General features: G+C 38.2%; 1 protein-coding gene across 6 annotated transcripts in view; it reads right to left on the reverse strand.

Moving 5' to 3' along the window:
• VCL (vinculin) overlaps positions 1 to 19,952 on the reverse strand; it is a 96,153-nt gene that overhangs the window by 54,136 nt on the left and 22,065 nt on the right. For 5 of the 6 annotated variants that reach the window (XM_045842222.1, XM_045842221.1, XM_045842224.1 and 2 more), the window contains exon 2: positions 6,138 to 6,208. In XM_045842222.1, coding sequence (XP_045698178.1) covers positions 6,138 to 6,208 — 71 coding nt within the window. Of the gene's footprint in view, positions 1 to 6,137; positions 6,209 to 10,980; positions 11,123 to 19,952 lie in introns of those variants that run through there. The other variant, XM_045842226.1, reaches the window with a different exon arrangement.

The raw sequence follows: 19,952 nt of genomic DNA on the forward strand, positions 1-19,952 counted from the left end.
CACTTTATTATTCTGCTGCTCTAGAACTGCACAGCTTCTCTGCTGCCCAATTCCAAATTCCTCTACCTGGCTCTCAAGGGCTTTCATCACCTGGCCCAACCTACCTATTTAAGCTTAGTGCCAACCACTCCCAATGTGACTGCTCCTCTCCTCACAGGCCCCCAGGGACTGGCTCATGCCATTCATTCCACGAGGCACATTTTTCTTTCTCCCCACAACTGTGCCCACCCAAAGCATTTTCCTTTTCCTTACATCTATCATTCCAAGTCCTACTTCCTACATGAAACCTCTTTCTACTAGTCCTACCTACAATAATAGCACTCTTTCTCCAAATTCCTAATATAAAGTTAGTCTTTATTACAGCTCTTCAATTTAAAACTTCTTAAAGTATTTTTTAACGATCTCTCTACAGCAGCAGTTTTCCACCTTTGTTCCTCCACGATACTGTACACAGAAAAATAAAACTCACATAAGTATATGACACACCCCCATGGATGTACCTGGGAGTATGCACAATTTTCAGCCATGATAGCTACAATTCCACTAAACTCTCTCCTACTAGAGAAAGTATAATAAGCCCTGACTGATGTAGCTCAGGGGGGTGGATGTCACCTAGAAAATGGAGAAGTCGCTGGTTCAATTCCCAGTCAGGGCACATGCCTGGGTTGTGGGCCAGGTCCCCTGTTGGGGGTGTGCAATAGGCAACCAACCCATTTTTCTCTCCCACATCAATGTTCCTCTCCCTCTCCTTCTCCCTCCCTTTCTTCTCTCTAAAAATAAATAAATAAAATATTTTTTAAAAAATAAAGAAAGAATAAAAGCTAGTGAGTATATTTTACCTCAGTGAAATTTAAAAGAAAAAAAACCTAGAGATCAAAAATGAAAGGGATGTTATTATACAAGTGACCTTGATTGAATATGCTCAATATACTTGTTTAGAAAAAGTAGAGCATTCATAAGCTTTGATACTTTATTACTATTGATATATGACATGTAATGTCTAACCAGTGACCATTCATAATAAATACGCTGGTAAGACTCCTATTCCATGTAGTACTTAGCATGCTAAACACATGGAAAGCAATCGTTAAATATTTATTAGCCAGTTAGTATGTCTAGCCCATTAATCAATCAACTGCAAAGAAATATTACTGCTGTTGCCTAATGATGATGAATGACAATGATGCAAAGGCAAATATGGAGAATAGCAGCTGAATCTCTTATTGACAGTCTCTAAAGAAACAAATCATATCTTATAGGGTGAGTTTAACCAATTTTTTAATAGTATAGTACTCCTGAAGTCTGAAGACTGAGGCAGTTTTTATTGCAATTGCCATGCAACCCTACACCTTTTGTGCAACAGTGTGGCTATTAATGCAATCTTGGGTAAAATTAGTAAATCATAAACTCTATCTGCCAGTGTAGTCAGGGATCAGATAACATCTGCTCCCCCGAGGAAAAAACCATCCTGTGACAATGCAAATCTTGCTCTATATTGCTCAAGCACTGGAAGTCCTTCGTCAACAGTTACAACTCAACTATATAATCTTTAACTGATATTAAACCATTCTCCAACACTCTGACATGCCCTTCATTGCCAGTCACACAATGATTTGATTCTGAGCCACCCAAATCTTGAAAATGTCAAAAGTTCTACAAATGTCATATCCTTCTCTAAAAAATATCTCAATATATCTAAATACATTTATATATATAAATCAGATTGCGTAAGTATAAATTTATCTATAGACTACAAGTTCTGTTTTCTCTAGCCCAGACATTCTAACATTCTAGTAGAAAATGATCTAAAAATAAATGTTTAAAACTTATTTTATTCTTTAGTGTTGCCAAAACATACACTATTTAGAAATCCTTGTGAAACTGGATGACAGAGGCAGCTTCAGTCTATCATACCCTAGAAACTGCCAAACATCAACCAAACAGCCCAAAAGAATGTCCTACTCAACAGTTCCAAGGATGTCATTAATTGCTCCCATCTGTTTCCCCTCTTTGTCCCATCCCCCTCCCAGTCAGGGTATCTAATGAAGTTATTTTCTGCTTCATTTTACATTCTAAGAAAAACCATTGACAACCATCATGTTTTAAGTAGCAGAATATTTATATGCCCCCAAATCTGTCTGGCAACCACAGCCATATTGTTTTTGTACTCCAGGCTATTTTTTAGGTAACATTTCATAGTACAGCATATTAAGTCACATGCTTTTAAAACACTGCTCAGGAAATTTTTCAGTTATCATAACACAATATTTCCCCAACTCTCCAAGGAAACCCTGGTGTTCCCCATGGTACGATAAAAGTTAAAGCCACTTTCATCCATTAATGATCCTTAAAAATAAATGATTCCCCATAAAAGTTGTATAGTGATGACTTTCTAATTCTGTCATTTTTCCTACATTTGTTGGCTAGAATTCCCCTCATCAACTAGGGCTCTTACGCTACAGTGAAATAAAGTCTATACAGAAAAAACAGGACAGTTACAATTTTTTGTGTGAATGTGATGGGAACTTTTAAGATCCTTTAGCAACTTTCAAATCCAGAATACTGTTAACTATAGTCACCATGATATACACTACATCCCCAGGACTTATCTTAAAACTGGAAGTCTGTACCTTTTCATTACCTTCACGGATTTCACCCACCCCTAAACTCCACACCTCTGGCAACTACCAATCTGTTTTCTTGATCTATGAGTTTAGGCTGTTTTTTTAAGATTCCACAATAAGTGAGATCATATACTACGTGTCTTTCTCTGACTGATTTCGCTTAATATAATGTTCTCCAGGTCCATCCATGTTGTTGCAAATAGCAGGATTTCCTTCATTTTTATGGCTGAATAATACTCCATTACACACACACACACACACACACACACACACACACACACACACATACACACACATTCTTTATCCTTTCATTCATTGATGGACCACTTAGGTTTTGTCCATGTTTTGGCTACTGTAAATAATGCTATAATGACACATAGGTGAGATATCTTTTTGAGATAGTGATTTCATTTCTTTTGGATAAATACCCAAAAATAGAATTGCTGGATCATATGGGTAGTTCTACTTTTAATTTTCTGAGGAACCCTTAGAAAGGCAGGATAAATGCTTAATTCTTTTCTTTAAATTATCAATTACCCGAGTAAGGGGTTGCTGTCCTGGTTACCACCACGGGTGATCAAGTAAGTTTTGTTTTGTTTTAAAGTTACCTACTTTTTAGAAGATGTTTCACAACTAGGCCAGACTCCTTAATTTTTCTAAGTTCCCAAGGAAGCCTATGAGAACACACTGCATATTTCATTGGTATATCCCTGGAAGTGAACAGAAATGAGTTTACTGAAGAAATTCATTTATTAATACTAATCAAATGGTATTCATAGACTTGAATGTCAAGGCTGAAAGAACTTTCTGTAGGGTCATCTAGTCCAACTACCCACGTGACATTCAAACGCCCTGTACGCTACCTCACCATGCTCTGTATGTTCCACGGGATGAGGGACAAACACAGGTGCAAGCTGGAGCTCTCAGTTTATGTAAGGTAAATGCAAGTTTAATTAAAATATGTCTACTGACAGCAAAGGATTCCTCTTAATATTACCATAATTATGGAATAGCACATAAAGTAGGCTCACCTTGGTTAGAGCTAGAAGAAACCTTGGAGGTCACCAAGTTCCATGAAAACAAGTCAAAAATAATACTCCCACAAAACAGGCTCTACAAGTAACAGATGCTTCTGGTACCTTACTTTCCCGACACATGAACATTTTGCGGAATTAACAGAAACACAGTTCTGTAGAAACACCCACTCAAGTTATTTAGGAATAAGACATCAATATGGGCACAAATTTGCATCTGTTCAGTGAAAATAATAGAACATAAGGAAGATAAAAATAAACACTTCTCACTTTATTTAAAAGTGTAATATATAACATACTTTCAGAAAACTGCACAAAACATATGTATAATAAATAACTATAAAAAAACAACCACCCAACACTGTAAGTCAAAACAACTCAACACTTCAACTGAAGAAACAGAACACTATTACCACTTTATAAGACCCCATGTGTTTTTCTCCCTGTGTATAACTCTCTTCTTTCTTCCCAGAGATACCACTACACTGACTTTTATGATTATTATTTCCTTATTCATCTTTATCATTTTAGCAAATAAACAGACATCCCTAATAACACAGTTTATTTCTACAATGTCTCTGAACTTTAAATAAATGGAACCTCCCTGGCTGGTATGGCTCAGTGGACTGAGTGCTGCCTGCAAACTGAAAGGTCACTGGTTCAATTCCCAGTGGAGGCACAGGCCTGGATTGCAGGCCAGGCCCCCAGCAGGGGGCACACATGACGCAACCACACATTGATGTTCCTCTACCCCTCTTTCTCCTTTCCCTTCTCTCTAAAAATAAAAACGAATAAAATCTTTTTTAAAACTTTTTTAAACTTTAAAAGAATTTAAATTCAATTAAAAAATAAATAAATAAATGGAACTGAACTACCTATTAGCTATCAATAATTCATTTATATTCCTCAATTATTTGAGATTCATTTATTCTTTTTTTCTTAATTGAGGTGGAATTCACTTAACATAAAATTAATCATTTTAAAGTAAAAAATTCTAATTCCTTTATTACTGATTAATATTCAAATTTATGAACAAACTATGATTGTTTTTATCCACACTAGTGTAGATAGACAGTGGAGATCATCAAGAACAATGTCAATATCTATATCTTTGTATATGGATCTTAGTGTGCATGGGCGTAAGTTTATCTAGGGAACATACCTGGGAGTGGACTTTCCTATCTTCTACTTTGTAATTGCCAAACTTCTTTTTCAAAGTGGCTGCACCAATTTATACTCCCAAGAGCAGTTTATGAGAGCTCCAATTGCTCCCCATCCTTATCAACAACTAATACTATCAGAACTTCTTAATTTAGTGGCTTATAATGGAATAATTTGTATTTCTCTGATGAATGTTGAGATAGAGTACCTTTTTATAGGTTTATTGGCCATTTGGATTTCCTTTCTTTTGAAGTACCTGTTCAAAGTCTTTGCCTTCTTTTTTTTGAATACTTACCTCATCCTTTTTTTTCCTTAAACATGATATGAGAAATATCTATTGGTTCCCTGCAACACATGTCCCAATGGGGAATCAAACCTGCATCCCAGGCATGTGCCCTGACTGGGAACCAAACTAGCAATCCTTTTGTGTACAGGATGACACTCCAGCCACACGGGCCTGGGCTACTTATCTCATTCTTATTGACTTGTACTGTTTTAAAAAGTTGTGTTATGCATCAGCCTTTTACTTAGGACTTTACTACCATATTGAACAAAGCCATTAATCAAAGACAATGTAATCAATAACCTGGGAATTTTTTTAAAACCCTTACTGGGGATATGTTTTATCAATTTTGAAGGGAGGGGAGAGAGAGAGAGAGAGAGAGAGAGAGAGAGAGAGACAGAAAGAAACATCAATATGAGACAGAAACTTCAATTTGTTGCCTCCTGTATGGGCCCTAACTGGGGATCAAATCTGCACTTAATTATGTGCTGTCACCCAGCATCAAACCTTTTGGTGTACAGGACCAGACCATGCTCCAACCTACTGACTCACCTGGGCAGGGCCCGGGGAAGTTTTTAATTAAAACTTACAATCTCTACTTCTATGCAAAATAGGTCAAAAGGTCTGAAAATTATTTGTAGGAGAATTAGGTGATATATAAATATACCTTAAATTTAAAATGCTACTGAATTACAGTATTTTTTAGAAGTTATCCCCTTATCTCCAAGCAAGAGTATTTATGTACAATTCAGATTCATGCATGAAAAGATCAGAATGTTTCTGAATCCTTTCCATTTGGAAAACAAAACTCAAAAGTCCTGGTTTTATTATAAATAATGATGTTAAAAATGCCTAACACCAATGAATAAAATCAACAGTAGGAAAACTAAGTGTTAAAAAATGAAAAATTGAAATTTCTATTGTAAACACAGCCTTATATTTAAAAAATAAATAAAAGTTGCTCCTGGATCAGTTACTTTTCTTTCCCAAGAGGATTATTATGCTTGGCAACAAAAGAATATTTTAATTACTCACTTAATAAATGCTGGTGGCATATCTCTCTTCAAAATCTGATCCTCAGTGGTTTGAACAGTCTCTTTTCCAACCTACAGAGGAAAAAACAATTCACAATTCAAATATAAATTCTGACTTTTTTAAAACTTTTTTCATTTACATCTCAGGCTTTTAAACTATTACTTAAACATATTTAAAACATATAGTTTATAGTAAATCTATCATTGAAGTTTCTAACTCAAAAAATATTCCTGGCTATTTCTCCTATATATGCTTCCATAACATACTTGGATAACAACTTCAAGTATAAACAAATGTATTAATCCTTCTTCAGAGTAATTAATTTGAAGGCATCATTGAGCACAGTAAGAAGAAAGAAAAATTCACCATCGAGAATATATATGTGTGATATGTGAGTCTTTAACTGACAAACTGTTACATCTCTAAAAAAGCACTTGAAGTACATGAATCAAGTTGGATAGACTAAAATGTCTATACAGAAAAAAATGTGTTACTGAACTGGGAAAAACATGTGAAGGAATTATGACTCTGAAACTAGAAACCAAAAATGAAAATACACAACTTTACTCATAATCAACGCATTTTCCCCTACTAACAGAGCAAATTAAAAACAAAAAATGTATAATGCTAAATGCTACAATGTAATACTTTTACACCTTGCTGTTGGCAATATAAATTGAAATATCTTTAGACAATTATTTGTTACTGTGTGTTAAGAGACATAAAAAATGCCATTATCTATCTAAGAGCTCCATTTATGAGAATATACCCTATAAGCAATAATATCAAATGTGATAATAACAATATTCACAAAAGTATTCACTATCACATTGTTTATAAAAGCTAAAACATTTTAAAAATAAGGAACATTTACATAAATTAAGACATATGTTTCGATTTAAGTATTATGGGGCTATTAAAACAATGGTTATAAAGACTCAGCCGACTTCCGGCAAAGATGGAGGCATAGGTAGACACACTGTGCCTCCCCGAACAACCAAAAGAAGGGCAACAACAATTTAAAACAAAAAATGAACAGAACTGACAGAAAATCAAACTGTATGGAAGTCCAACAACTAAGGAGTTAAAGAAAAAACAATAATCCAGACCGGTACGAGGGGCGGAGATGGGCAGCTGGGTGGAGAGGACATGTGGCAAGGCAGAAGCTGGAGAACCGGGGCAGGCAAAGCTGAGGCTGGAGGGCAAGGCAGCAGCTGGTGGACCTGGCGAGGTGGCAGACTGCAGATTGGGTGGACCCACATTCGTGTGCAGATAAACCAGGAGGAACAACTGGGGAGCACAACCCAGGGTTCCAGTGTGGGGAAATAAAGCCTCAAAACTCTGATTGAAAACACCTACAGGGCTTGAGGTGGCTGCTGAAGAAACTCACAGCCTCACAGAAGAGTCCATTGGAGAGACCAATAGGGTCCTAGAACATACACAAGCCCACCCACTTGGGAATCAGCGCCAGAACAGCCCAATTTGATTGTGGGTAGTGGGGAAAGTGACTAAAAACCAGCAGAGAGTGGAGCAAGCTCGATTGTTCCCTCTCATACCCTTCCCCAACATATAGCGTCACAATGCAGGGACCTGGGTTGCCCTGCCCTGGTGAACACTTAAGGTTCCGCCCCTTACTACATAACAGGCACGCCAAGACAAACAAACAAACAAACAAAAAATGGCCCAAATGAAAGAACAGATCAAAGCTCCAGAAAAACTACAGCTAAGTGACTAAGAGGTAGCCAACCTATCAGATGCCCAGGTCAAAACAACAGTAATCAGGATGCTCACAGAATTGGTTGAATATGGTTACAAATTAGTTGAAACAATGAAGGCTATGCTAAGTAAAATAAAGGAAAATTTACAGGGAACCAATGGTAAAGAGAAGGAAATGGGTCTCAAATCAATGGTGTGGACCAGAGAGAAGAAACATTCAACCAGAACAGAATGAAGAAACAAAAATTCAAAAAATGAAGAGAGGCTTAGGAACCTCCAGGACATCTTTAAACATTCCAACATCCAAATCATAGGGGTACCAGAAGAAGAGGAAGAAATGGAAAGAGCAAGAAATGGAAAACTTATTTGAAAACATAATGAAGGAGAACTTCCCCAATCTGGCAAAGGAAATAGACTTCCAGGAAGTCCAGGAAGCTCAGAGTCCCAAAGATGGACCCAAGGAGGAACACACCAAGGCACATCATAATTACATTAGCCAAGAGTAAAATGAAGGAGAGAATCTTAGAAGCAGCAGGAGAAAAGGAGACAGTTACCTACAAAGGAATTCCCATAAGATTGTCAGCTGATTTCTCAACAGAGACCTCACAGACAAGAAGGGGCTGGAAAAAAGTATTCCAAGTCATGAAAGGAAAGGACCTACGTCCAAGATTGCTTTACCCAGCAAAGCTTTCACTTAGAATGGAAGGGCAGATAAAGTGCTTCTCAGATAAGGTCAAGTTAAAGGAGTTCATCATCACCAAGCCCTTATTATATGAAACATTAAAGGGATTTATCTAAGAAAAAGATGATTAAAAATATGAACAGTAAAATGATAACAAACTCACAATTATGAACAACTACACCTAAAACAAAAACAAAAGCAAACTAAGCAAACAACTAGAACAGGAACAGAGGCACAGAAATGGAGATCACGTGGAGGGTTATCAGTGGGGAGTGGGAAGGGGAGAGAGAGAAAAAAGGTACAGAGAATAAGAAGCTTAGATGGTAGGTAGAAAATAGACAGGGGGAGGGTAAGAATAGTATGGGAAATGTAGAAGCCAAAGAACTTATATGTATGACCCACGGACATGAACTAAAGGGGGGGAATGTGGGTAGGCAGGGGTGTGCAGGGGTGGAAGGGAGTGAAGGGGGGAAATGGGAAAACTGTAATAGTATAATCAATAAAATATATTAAAAAAGAATCTATGGAAAAATTTATAGCATTCGATTTTATTAAAAGGAAAAAAATAATAAATATACTATGATTAAAACCAAATTCCATATGTATAAGGCAAAACAGTGAAAGAATATAAAACAATATGTTAACAGTGGTTTCATTAATTCTTGGGAAAATTTCAAGTGAATTTGTATCTATGTTTCCTCTTTTCTAATTTTTTAAAATGTGAATATAGAGTTTTTTAATTAAAATACTAATACTAAAATGTTACTCTGGGTTTCTTAGGTACAACTATTTCTCACCTAGTAATTTTAGTAATTGTTATTTTATAGAAATCTTCTAAATGGTAATGGCCAAAAATTTTTAAATATTGAAATATTAAAAGCCACACTAACCAAATTGTGTGTATGTGCATGTGTTTTTATTATACCACAAATGTTGCACATACTCACTTTTTTCAAAACTATTCCTATGTAGGGCTTCAATGTTAATTTTTCTTTCATTATCACACCCTGTAAAGTATTACAGAAGAAATAAACTTTAAATAGTAAGTGGTGAAATTCACCAATTCTATCAATAGAAAGCTACCTAAGAGAATTAAACCATAATTATAACTCATCTTTAATGTAGAAATCTGTGAAATTTTCTAAACTCAGAATGAAAAGTATCTCAATCCCACTATTTAACCATTTAACTTTTGATTGAGTTTAAAGAAGAAAATAATTAAGAAAACTCCCTACATGCACAGTAAAGCAGCTGAACACAACAAACTACTCTCAGGGATTACAAGTCATACATAAATTAATGAATACAAGTTTTTTCACTCAAGTTAATAGCTCAGAAAGAGCAACACACATATACCACTGAGTAATAGCCAGTGCTCTTGTAGACAATAGACTGTCTGTATCATAATAAAAGCCTTTTAAGTCAGCAGCTTGTTCTGCAGAGTTTTTCAGATCAAAACATGACAGAATATTTCCAGATGTATTGTTCACTATATTCCCCAACTAAAATCAACCATTCAAAAAGCTGTGGGCCTTGATTTCATGAAATGAAAAAATGATGTTCAGCAACAAAGTCACTAGTTCATACTAGTATAAAGGGCCTAGAAAGATAGTCACATTTAGATACATGGAGTGTCCTTTTATTTTCGACATGAGGCAGTAGACAACATAGGAAGAACTCTGAGACCACACTGCTGTTACTGGCCAGCATCTAGCATCTTGGTTGCCAGGAAATGCCTTTATCACTTAGGTAAAATAAATAGTAAACCAAAGAAGGAAGGAGGAAGGAGGCATGTCTCACACGCCAACTCAGTAGTTCTGAGCCTGGTCTGATAATATCGCCAGGTGTTCCAACATCACAAGAAATGCTATGTCAATTGCCACACATGGCAATTAAGTACATGAAATGTGGCTAGTGCAACTGCGGAACCGAACTACTATTTTGATTTAATTAATTTAACAAATTTTAATTAAAACTTCATTTTTTTACAGTTTTAGGTTCACAGCAAAATTAAGGGGAAGATACAGAGATTTCCCATCCACTTCCTGCCCCCACATACCAATAGCCCTCCCCATTATTAACATCCCCCACTGGAGTAGTATACATCACAATTGATGAACCTACCATTGACACATCATAATCAGCAAAATTCACAGTCTACATTACAGTTCACTCTTGGTGTTGTATATTCTATGGGTTTGACTCGTATAATGACATGTATCCATCATTATGGAATCATGCAGAGAATTGCCCTAAAATTCCTGTGCTCTGACTATTCATCCCTCCCTGCCCCCAAACCCCTGGCAACCAGTGATATTTTTACTATCTCATAGTTTTGCCTTTTCCAGAATATCATATAGTTGAAATCATATAGTATGCAGCCTTTTCAGATTGGCTTCTCTCAATTAATTTTAATTTTAATTGCCACTTGTGGCTAGAGGCTACCTTATTAAACAGCTCAGGTCTCTGGGACTTTGTCTCGGAAAGCTGATCTTCCTGCCTGTAGACTCCTCCTCCTTCTAATGCACTTTTCACATAGCTGCTAGATTAACCTTCCTTTTTGCTTTTGCTCCATGGTATCTTCACCAAAAAATAAAAATTTAAAAAAATTTTAAAAAGGGAGCTGGCCCTTGAGTGGTGAAAGTTGCCAGGTAGAGAAGAGAGAGATCGGACAGCCCAAGCAGAAAAAGGAACACAGGCAAAGGCTCGGGTGTGTTTGAGCATGTGACTGACTTGACAAGAAAGACAGGCTGGTGTGGCTTCAACAGAGGACTCAAGACCAAAAAGGAGAGTCAGCCTGTGACAGGCTGTGTGCCAAGTGAGGGCAGAGAGGATTCTATAACTTAACCTGCCCATTTATTCAAAGGCTATCATCCTGTGTTCTAGATCTTTCCAAATCAGTGTTCAATCACTGAAGTATCAAGTCAAGAACTTTCAAAGAAGCCAGTTTCTAAAAATATGCAGGACCAGAAATCATCTTTCTTATGAACAACTGGCAAAGCCTATCTGGGAGAACCAAGACAAAGCTTCACATTTTCAATCCATTAACTAGATCACAGGAAATGCACTTTACCCCTCTCTCCCTACACCACCAGAACAGAAATAGTTTCTATAGCTCCCATCTTTTCCAAATAAAAAGAGAAGAACAATTAAGAAAAGGAGTAATTCACAAGATATTCTTTGTTAAAGAGCAGGAACCGCCCTGGCTGGTGTAGCTGAGTGGACTGAGCGCATTGAGCGCAAGTGAACCAAAGGGTTGCCAGTTTGATTCCTGGTCAGGGCACATGCCTGGGTTGCCAGCAAGCTCCCCAGTTGGGAGCATGAGGGAGGCAATTGATTAATCTCTCTCTCTCGCTCATTGATTTGTCTCTCCCTCTCTCTGAAAATAAATTAAAATCTTTAAAAAAAAATCTGCCCTGGCTGGTATGGCTCAGTGGTGAGTGCCAGCCTGTGAACCGAAAGGTTGCTGGCTCGATTCCCAGTCAGGGCACATGCCTGAGTTGCAGGCCAGGTCCAGGTTGGGAGGCAACTGATTGATGTATCTCTTGCACATTGATGTTTCACTTGCTTTCTTCCTCCTTTCCCCTCTCTGTAAAAATAAATAAATAAAATCTTTAAAAAATTTTTTAAAAGCCCTCACTGGTGTACCTCAGTAGATTGAGTGCGGGCTGCAAACCAAAGGGTCGCCGGTTTGATTCCCAGTCAGGGCACATGCCTGGGCTGCAGGCCAGGTCCCTAGTGGGGACCATATGAGAGGCAACCACACATGATGTTTCTCTTCCTCTCTTTCTCCTTCCCTTCCCCTCTAAAAAAAATAAATGAATAAATGAATAAATAAATAAATAAAAAGTTATTTCTGTTTAAAAAATTTTTTTAAAGATCTCACTTCCTGCATATTTTATCTATATGTTTCATGATTATGAGGTTAGACTGAAGTGGATGCTTGACTTTTTTAACTTTCAAATAAATCTTATTTCCTCTGGGACAAAAAAAAAAGCCTATGTGTTAACATATTTAAACACACACACACACAGAAAAAGAGTCACATACAGATCTTAGTTATAGTTTAAGTTCGGAGCAGGTTTTCCAGGTCAGCATTTAAAAACAATCCTTTCAAAATAATCTAACTTTATAGTAAATACATCTTACTTTTTCCAAACTTTATTCCATTGCTGAAACTCAGATTTGTTGGTTCTATTCACTGCTAAAGTGATTTCTCTTTTATTTTCTTCTTCAGAAAACTGCCTCTAACTTTTTGAGGCCCAAGTCCATTCAATTCAAAACAGACAGCAAGTGCCAATTATGTGTCCACTAGGTGGTGGGAAGAGAATGAGATAAGAAATAAAGCATCCTTAGACATTAAGCTAAAAAAATAGTAGTGGATAAGTAAGAACGGGGGGGCGGATTTTAGGGGCTTGGCAGGAAGCCCTGTTTCCTCTGAAGAGCCCTTACTTTGTTCAGTAGCTAATTTAAATATCTTTTGTTCAATATGTGACTTTAATTCAAAATTCTTTGTGAGGGGCCCTTTGTCTTCTGCTGTTGTTATTATTACTCCTTTCATCACAATCTATTTGATTCAGTTATGCAGAGAGAGTTGGTTTCTTTCCAGCAAAAAAAAAAAGCTTGGCTCCGTTAAAGTCACTATCCAGACTAAAAAATATGTTAATGTAGATGACTCCCTTAGCTGGACTAAGTGTAAGAAAGCAGGAAGACAAAACATAGCAGGGAGGACTTACATATGTTACCAACTTGTACAATGTAAGTGGTAACTATAGAGCATTATATTAAAAATGTAGCAAGGAGATAGTAACTAACAGAAGTTCTTACTGGACAAGAAGATACAAATAATGAAAATGAAAATGTAAGACTAACTTAGAGTTAAAGCTACAGTGACCAAATGATTATGACCAGCCAAGGGAATGTACATCTATCTGCCTGTACTTAGTTTGCCTCAAATCAATGTTTCTTATGGCATTAAGTATTAAGCCAGTCAATTCATTATACTAAACAGTTATTCTGATACACAGCTGTGTCCCACACCATGATTGGGACATACAAAAATAATGTATGTGACCCACCATCAGCAACACTTTTGACAGTTTTCCTACAGTGGTGATGGACTTGTGATTTATCCACTCCCTTGCTGGTACCTTTCATTCACAGATGATACAGCCAAGTCAGGTGTTTATAAAGGTATATATCCAGAAAAACTAGGAGTCTTAACTGAGAGGATGGCCGGGGTAGGACAAAATGACGGCTGGACTACAATCCATCATGGCAGCTGAAACAAACATGGCGTCAGAACTACAACCCGAAAGAGACGTCAAACCAGGGTGCGAGGGGAACCACCAATGATATGTTGCCGCTTTGTTCGGAGGGGACCAATCCCCAGCCCCCACGAAGAGGGCTGACCAAAATAAAACCCCGCCATATTCCCCGTTTGCTCGCAGCTTTTCTCGGCCCCATCGTACAGACTGAGAAATCTTGCCCAGGCGCGCAAACCCCAATAAAGCTCTATACTGCCTAATTTTGTGGCTGATTAGCATTTACTCCTCAACGGAGCCTAAGAAAACCTTTCATTAACCTATTCTGATTTTCAACTCACTCATTCACTTAAGCACTTACTGAGTACTTTCTATGTGGCAGGCACTGTGTACAACACTGTATGTGACAGGGATACAAAAATAAGTGGGACTAAGTCCTTGCCCTTCATAGACAAGCAAATGCTAAGCAAATCATTGTCACACGTGCTATAATTGTTACATGCAAGTTTCAGCTCTGCATCAGTGAGGAAAGGGAGATTTCACAGAAGAAAAAATACTCTAGGAAGGTGGATAAGTGCTCTCCAGGAGAAATGGAATTCATGGAGGAAAGGAGAGCTTTCCAGGAGTGGGCAGCATATGTGAAAACAGAGCCAGTTCAGGGAAGACAGAGCCACAGGGCTGGAGCACAGGCACAGGTTGGAGGAGATGAGGAGAGAGTAGAAAGTTAGAGAACCAGTAAGGGACCACATGTGGGAGGGCCTTGTATGAAATGGGCTTAAGTGTCATGTTCTAAGCTATGGGAAATTATTTAATGGTTCTAAGCAAAAGATGTGACTATGTTTGCATTTGAACAAGAAAAATATAGCAAGAATAAACCAGGAGGAAGACAACTAGGAGGACAAGTTTGTTAGTTCATTTATTCAATCAGCAAATACAGAATAGGGCAAAAGCAGGTTGTTCATATTTAAAAATACAATAACTAACAAATAATAATACAAGAATAAACTTTGCTTCACATACTCACAACACACTATTGTCCCACCCTGTATTTATGTAACACACCATGTAAGGTATTATAGACAGGTATTTAAGAAAATACACGTGGGCTCTTATCTCAAAGAGCTTAGAGTCTTAGTGAAAAATAAACTAATGATGAAGTAAAGCAGCAGGATACATGGATATGAGGGCAGGTGTAACAGATGCATCCACTTGACACTCACTCCCTCTGGAAGGTGAAACAGAAATCTAGGATGACCCCCAGGCTTCCAACTCAAATGACTTGGTAATACAAGGTAATAAAAGAAAGCCAAATCTGAGAGGGGAAAGTAATTAGTACCAATGGGATAGTTAGATGGAGGTAAGTAAATGCTCAATAAATAATTGAATAGCTGATTCCTCCGTTTACTTGCGTGGGCTAAAGAAAGCAATCTGGTGGTTCTAAAAGCCTTGGAAACCCAGCAACACCCATGGATAGGCAGCTGATGAAAGAACAGCTGATGAACAGAGCTGAGAAGGAAATGTCTGAGACAGGGCCAGGGGGAATGGTAGAACTGCGTCATGAAAGCCAAAGGAATGGAAAATTTTAAGATAGTAAACAAATAGTCAACAATGTCAACAGCCAGAGAAAGGTTAATGATTTCTAGTATATTCACAGCCATTGTGCATCCATGACAATTTTTGAACACTGTCATCACCTCCCTCCAAAAAAGCCCATTGGCAGTTCCCCCCTCATTTATTTGTAACACTTCCCTGCCCCATCCAGCATTAGGCAATCACTAATCTATTTTACATCTCCATAGATTTAATATAAATGGAATCATACAATATGTGATCTTTAGTGATAGCCTTCTTTCATGTTTAGCATGTATCAATATTTCACTGGTTATTTTGCCAAATAACATTCCACTGTATGTTTATACCACATTTTCTTTATCATTTATCAGATGATGGGCATTTGGATTGTTTCCACTTTTTGGCTTTTATTATTGCTGCTTTTGGCTTGTATTAATAATGCTGCTTATTGATAATAATACTTTTATTACTAATAATTAGCATTCATGTTTTTGTGTGGATGTATGTTTTCATTTCTCTTGGGCATGTGCCTAGCGGCAGAATTACTGGATCACGTAGTATACTTGTTTAATGGCTTGAGGAACAGCCAGACTGTTTTCCAAAGAGGCTATACCATTTAACATTCCCAGCAAAGTATGAGGTTTCCAATTTCTCCACATCTTCAATAACAGTTGTTCTTACTTATGTGCTTTTTAAATTATAGCCATCCTAGTGAAGTGGGGTCTCGCTGTGATTTTGATTTGCATATCTGTCAGCTATGCTGATGCATAGCAAGATGTTGAGCATCTTGTCATATACTTATTGTCCATTCATATATCTTTGGAGAAATGTCCATTCAGATCCTTAAACTACATTTTAATTTGGTTGCATATCTTTTTATTTTATTTTATTTTAATTATATTTTATTGATTATGCTATTACAGTTGTTCCAATTTTCCCCTTTTGCCCCTCTCCATCCAGTATCCCCCACTCCCTCAGGCAATCCCCACACCATTGTTCATGTCCATGGGTCATGCACATAGGTATTTTGGTTACTCCATTTCTTATACTGCACTTTACATCCCCATAACTATTCTGTAACCACCTACTTGTACTTCTTAAACCCCTCACCTCTTCACCCATTCACCTACAACACCCTCTTTTCTGACAACAATCAAAACGTTCTCCATACCCATGAATTTGTCACTGTTCTTCTTGTTTGCTTACTTTTTTTAGAGTCAATTGTTGATAGATATGTATTTTTGCCATTTTATTGTTCATAGTTTTGATCTTCGTTTTCTTAAATAAGCCCTTTAACATTTCAAATAATAATGGTTTGGTGATGAACTCCTTTATTTTTTTCTTGTCTGGTAAGTTCTTCCACTGCCCTTTGATTCTAAATGATAGCTTTGCTAGAGAGAGCAATCTCAGCTGTAGGTCCCTGCTTTTCATGACTTTGAATATTTCTTGCAAATCCCTTCTAGCCTACAAAGTTTCTTTTGAGAAGTCAGCTGCAAGTCTGATGGGAACTCCCCCAAGGTAACTAACTGCTTTTCTCTTGCTGTTTTTAATGTTCTCTCTCTATATTTAACTTTTAGCATTGAAATTATGATGTGTCTTGGAGTGGGTCTCTTTGAATGCACCTTGTTTGGGACTCTCCGTGCTTCCTGGATTTGCATGTCTATTTCCTTCATCAAACTAGGGAACTTTTCTTTCATTACTTTTTTCAACTAGATTTCCAATGTCTTGCTCTTTCTCTTAATTTCTGGAACGCCTATGATGCAAACGTTGGACCTCTTCAAGTTGTCACAGAAGCCGCTTACACTATCCTTATTTTTTTGGATTCTTTTCTCTTCTTGTGGTTCTGACTGGGTGTTTTTTGCTTCCTTATGTTCCAAATCATTGATTTGATTCTCAGCTTCTTTGACTCTACTGTTGTTTCCTTCTAAGTTGTTCTTTATTTCATTTGCATAGCCTTCATTTCTGATTGGATCTTTTTAATGCTGCTGAGGTCCTAAGTTCCTTGAGCATCCTTATAACCAGTGTTTTGAACTCTGTATCTGATAGATTGCTTATCTCCATTTTGTTTAGTTCTTTTTCTTAAGTTTTGATCTATTCTTTCATCTGGGCCATGTTTCTTTGTCCACTCATTTTGGCAGCCTCCCTGTGATCGTTTCTATGTATTAGGTAGAGCTGCTATGACTCCCTGTCTTGATAGCATGGTCTAATATAGTAGGTGTCCTGTAGGGTCCAGTGGCACAGCTGCCCCTGTCACCAAAGCTGGGTACTTGAGGTGTGCCCTGAGTACACCTTCCTCTTATAGTTGAGTCTTGGTTGCTGTTGGCAGGTCAATTTAAGGAATTTACCCAGGTGAGTCAGCTGCAAAGATTGGCTGTGACCACTGACCACCAATGCCCACCCCCCATGGAGGATCAGCTGAGCAGGGGCAGGGTGATGGTACTCCCACACGGTTTGCAGAATGTCCCTGGGTGTGCTGGCCCTGGTGTTTCCTGTGTGGTGCAGGCAAAGGTCTTCCCCCACCTACGTTTTGCCGGGGGCATACTACCTAAGCTATAAAGCAACCTGAGATGGCTGCTACTTATGCTGGGCATGGAGATTCGAAGGCAAAGCCAAACTGTGAATCTGGGCTAACTGCTTCTAGTGCCATGCCTGGGGTCACTTTGCAAGATGTCCGGGGGCTGGGGGTTCAATGAGGCCAGCAGTGAGTTGCTTGTTTGAAAGGATTTAGGAAGTCTTGAAGCCTGAGCCAAAACCAGTCATTCATATGAAAAAGCCACTGTTAACAGCTATAAGTTGGGTAGGATAGAGCCTCAAGGGATCTCAGGGCAAAGCAAACAGTGTTAACCTGGATGGCACTGCCTGCCAGCTCTGTGACTCTATGGGAGGAAGGTTCAGGGTTCAGAAATGGGACAATGGCCCTTGACTGCCTTGATGCCAGACACTTCAGTTTCTCCCTGTATACCACTGGTGCCTTTCAAGGGGACTACGCCTGTGCTGGAGCTCAGAGGAAGTGAGTCTGAGTAGGTGAGTCCATGTGTGGACTCCTCTTTAAGAGGAACTGCTTGAGACTGCAGCACTTCCTTCTACTGACTCAATCCCTGCTGGTTTTTAGAGTCAGAAGCTGTGGGTACTTATCTTCCTGGCACTGGGATGCTGGGTTTGGGGGCCTGGTGTGGGGCTGGGACCCCTTGTTCCCGAGATATCCCTGCCAAATTTTTATCTATTACACGTGGATATGGGACCAGCCCATTCCACATCTCCACCCCTCCTACCAATCTGGATGGACATGGTTTCCTTAATTCTATAGTTGTCAGACTTCCATTCAGCTCAATCTCTGACAGTCCAGAGTGATGGTTATTCTATAATTTAGTTGCAATTTTGATGTGGTTGTGTGAGAAGGCAAGCCACATTTACCTTTGCCACCATCTTGACCAGAAGTCTAAGGCTATGTCTTTTGCAGATACTTTCTCCTAGTCTGTGAATTGTCTTTTTGCTTTGAGGGTGCCCTTTGCAGCACAAATTCTTATTTCCAATTTATTTATTTTTTCTTTTGTTTCATATGCTTTTGGTATATAACTATTGATCTCTTAAATGATGGGGCTACGTTCTGAGAAATATGTCATTAGGTGATTTCATCACTGTGCACAGAGTACACTTACACAAACCTAGAAGGGATAGCCTACTACACACGTAGGCCGTATTGTATAGCCTAGTGCTCCTAGGCTAAACTTATACAGCATGTTACTGTATTGAATTTTACTGGCAACTGTAACATGGTATCTATATATCTAAATACATCTAAGATGGAAAATGTACAGAAAAAACACAGCATAAAAAATTTAAAATGGCGTGTGTGTGTGTGTGTGTGTGTGTGTGTGTGTGTGTGTAGAGAGAGAGAGAGAGAGAGAACTTGCAGGACCAAAAAGTTCTCTGGGTGAGTCAGTGAGTGAGTGGTGAGTGATTGTGATAACCTAGGACATTGCTGCATGCTACTGTACACTTAATAAACACTGTCCCAGAGCCTTCCCCCTACTTCCTTCCCATGGGGTTAGAAATAGAATATGAAAGCTGTCAATGCTACTCCACGAACAGGGATATAGGCTAGAATGACTGGAAATATTGAAGAGAAAATGACTGGGTAAGGTATAGAACACCTTAATAGTGACTCTCAGGAGGGAGTGAAAGGTGGTCTGAGGATCACTGTGAATAAGAAATGTAAATGGAGAGATTAAGGCACATGGGGCGCGTCAGGGTGATGTGATTTTGGCTGTTGCATATTGAAGCAGTGGTTAGATTAAGGAATGCTGTGGTACTTACAAAAAAATACAGTGTTTAACATGGTGAGGGCATAGAACTGAAGAATCAATACCTTGACTTTGGAAATATATTTTTGGTTCCATTGACCCTGTCTGGCACAAAGGGTTCTCTCTGGCATTGAATTGATGGAAGAAATAAAACTTATCTATGCTTTACATCATTGCTACCTGAAAGTATTTCCAAAGTACAGGGACAAACTAGGTCCACACTACCACAGAAAGCTTATACTCAAGTGGCACTAACTACTTGTTTAGTGCTTCTGTG

Source organism: Phyllostomus hastatus, unplaced genomic scaffold, assembly GCF_019186645.2.
Source record: "Phyllostomus hastatus isolate PE091 unplaced genomic scaffold, TTU_PhHast_1.1 phas_contig_38, whole genome shotgun sequence".
Classification (NCBI taxonomy): Eukaryota; Metazoa; Chordata; class Mammalia; order Chiroptera; family Phyllostomidae; genus Phyllostomus; species Phyllostomus hastatus.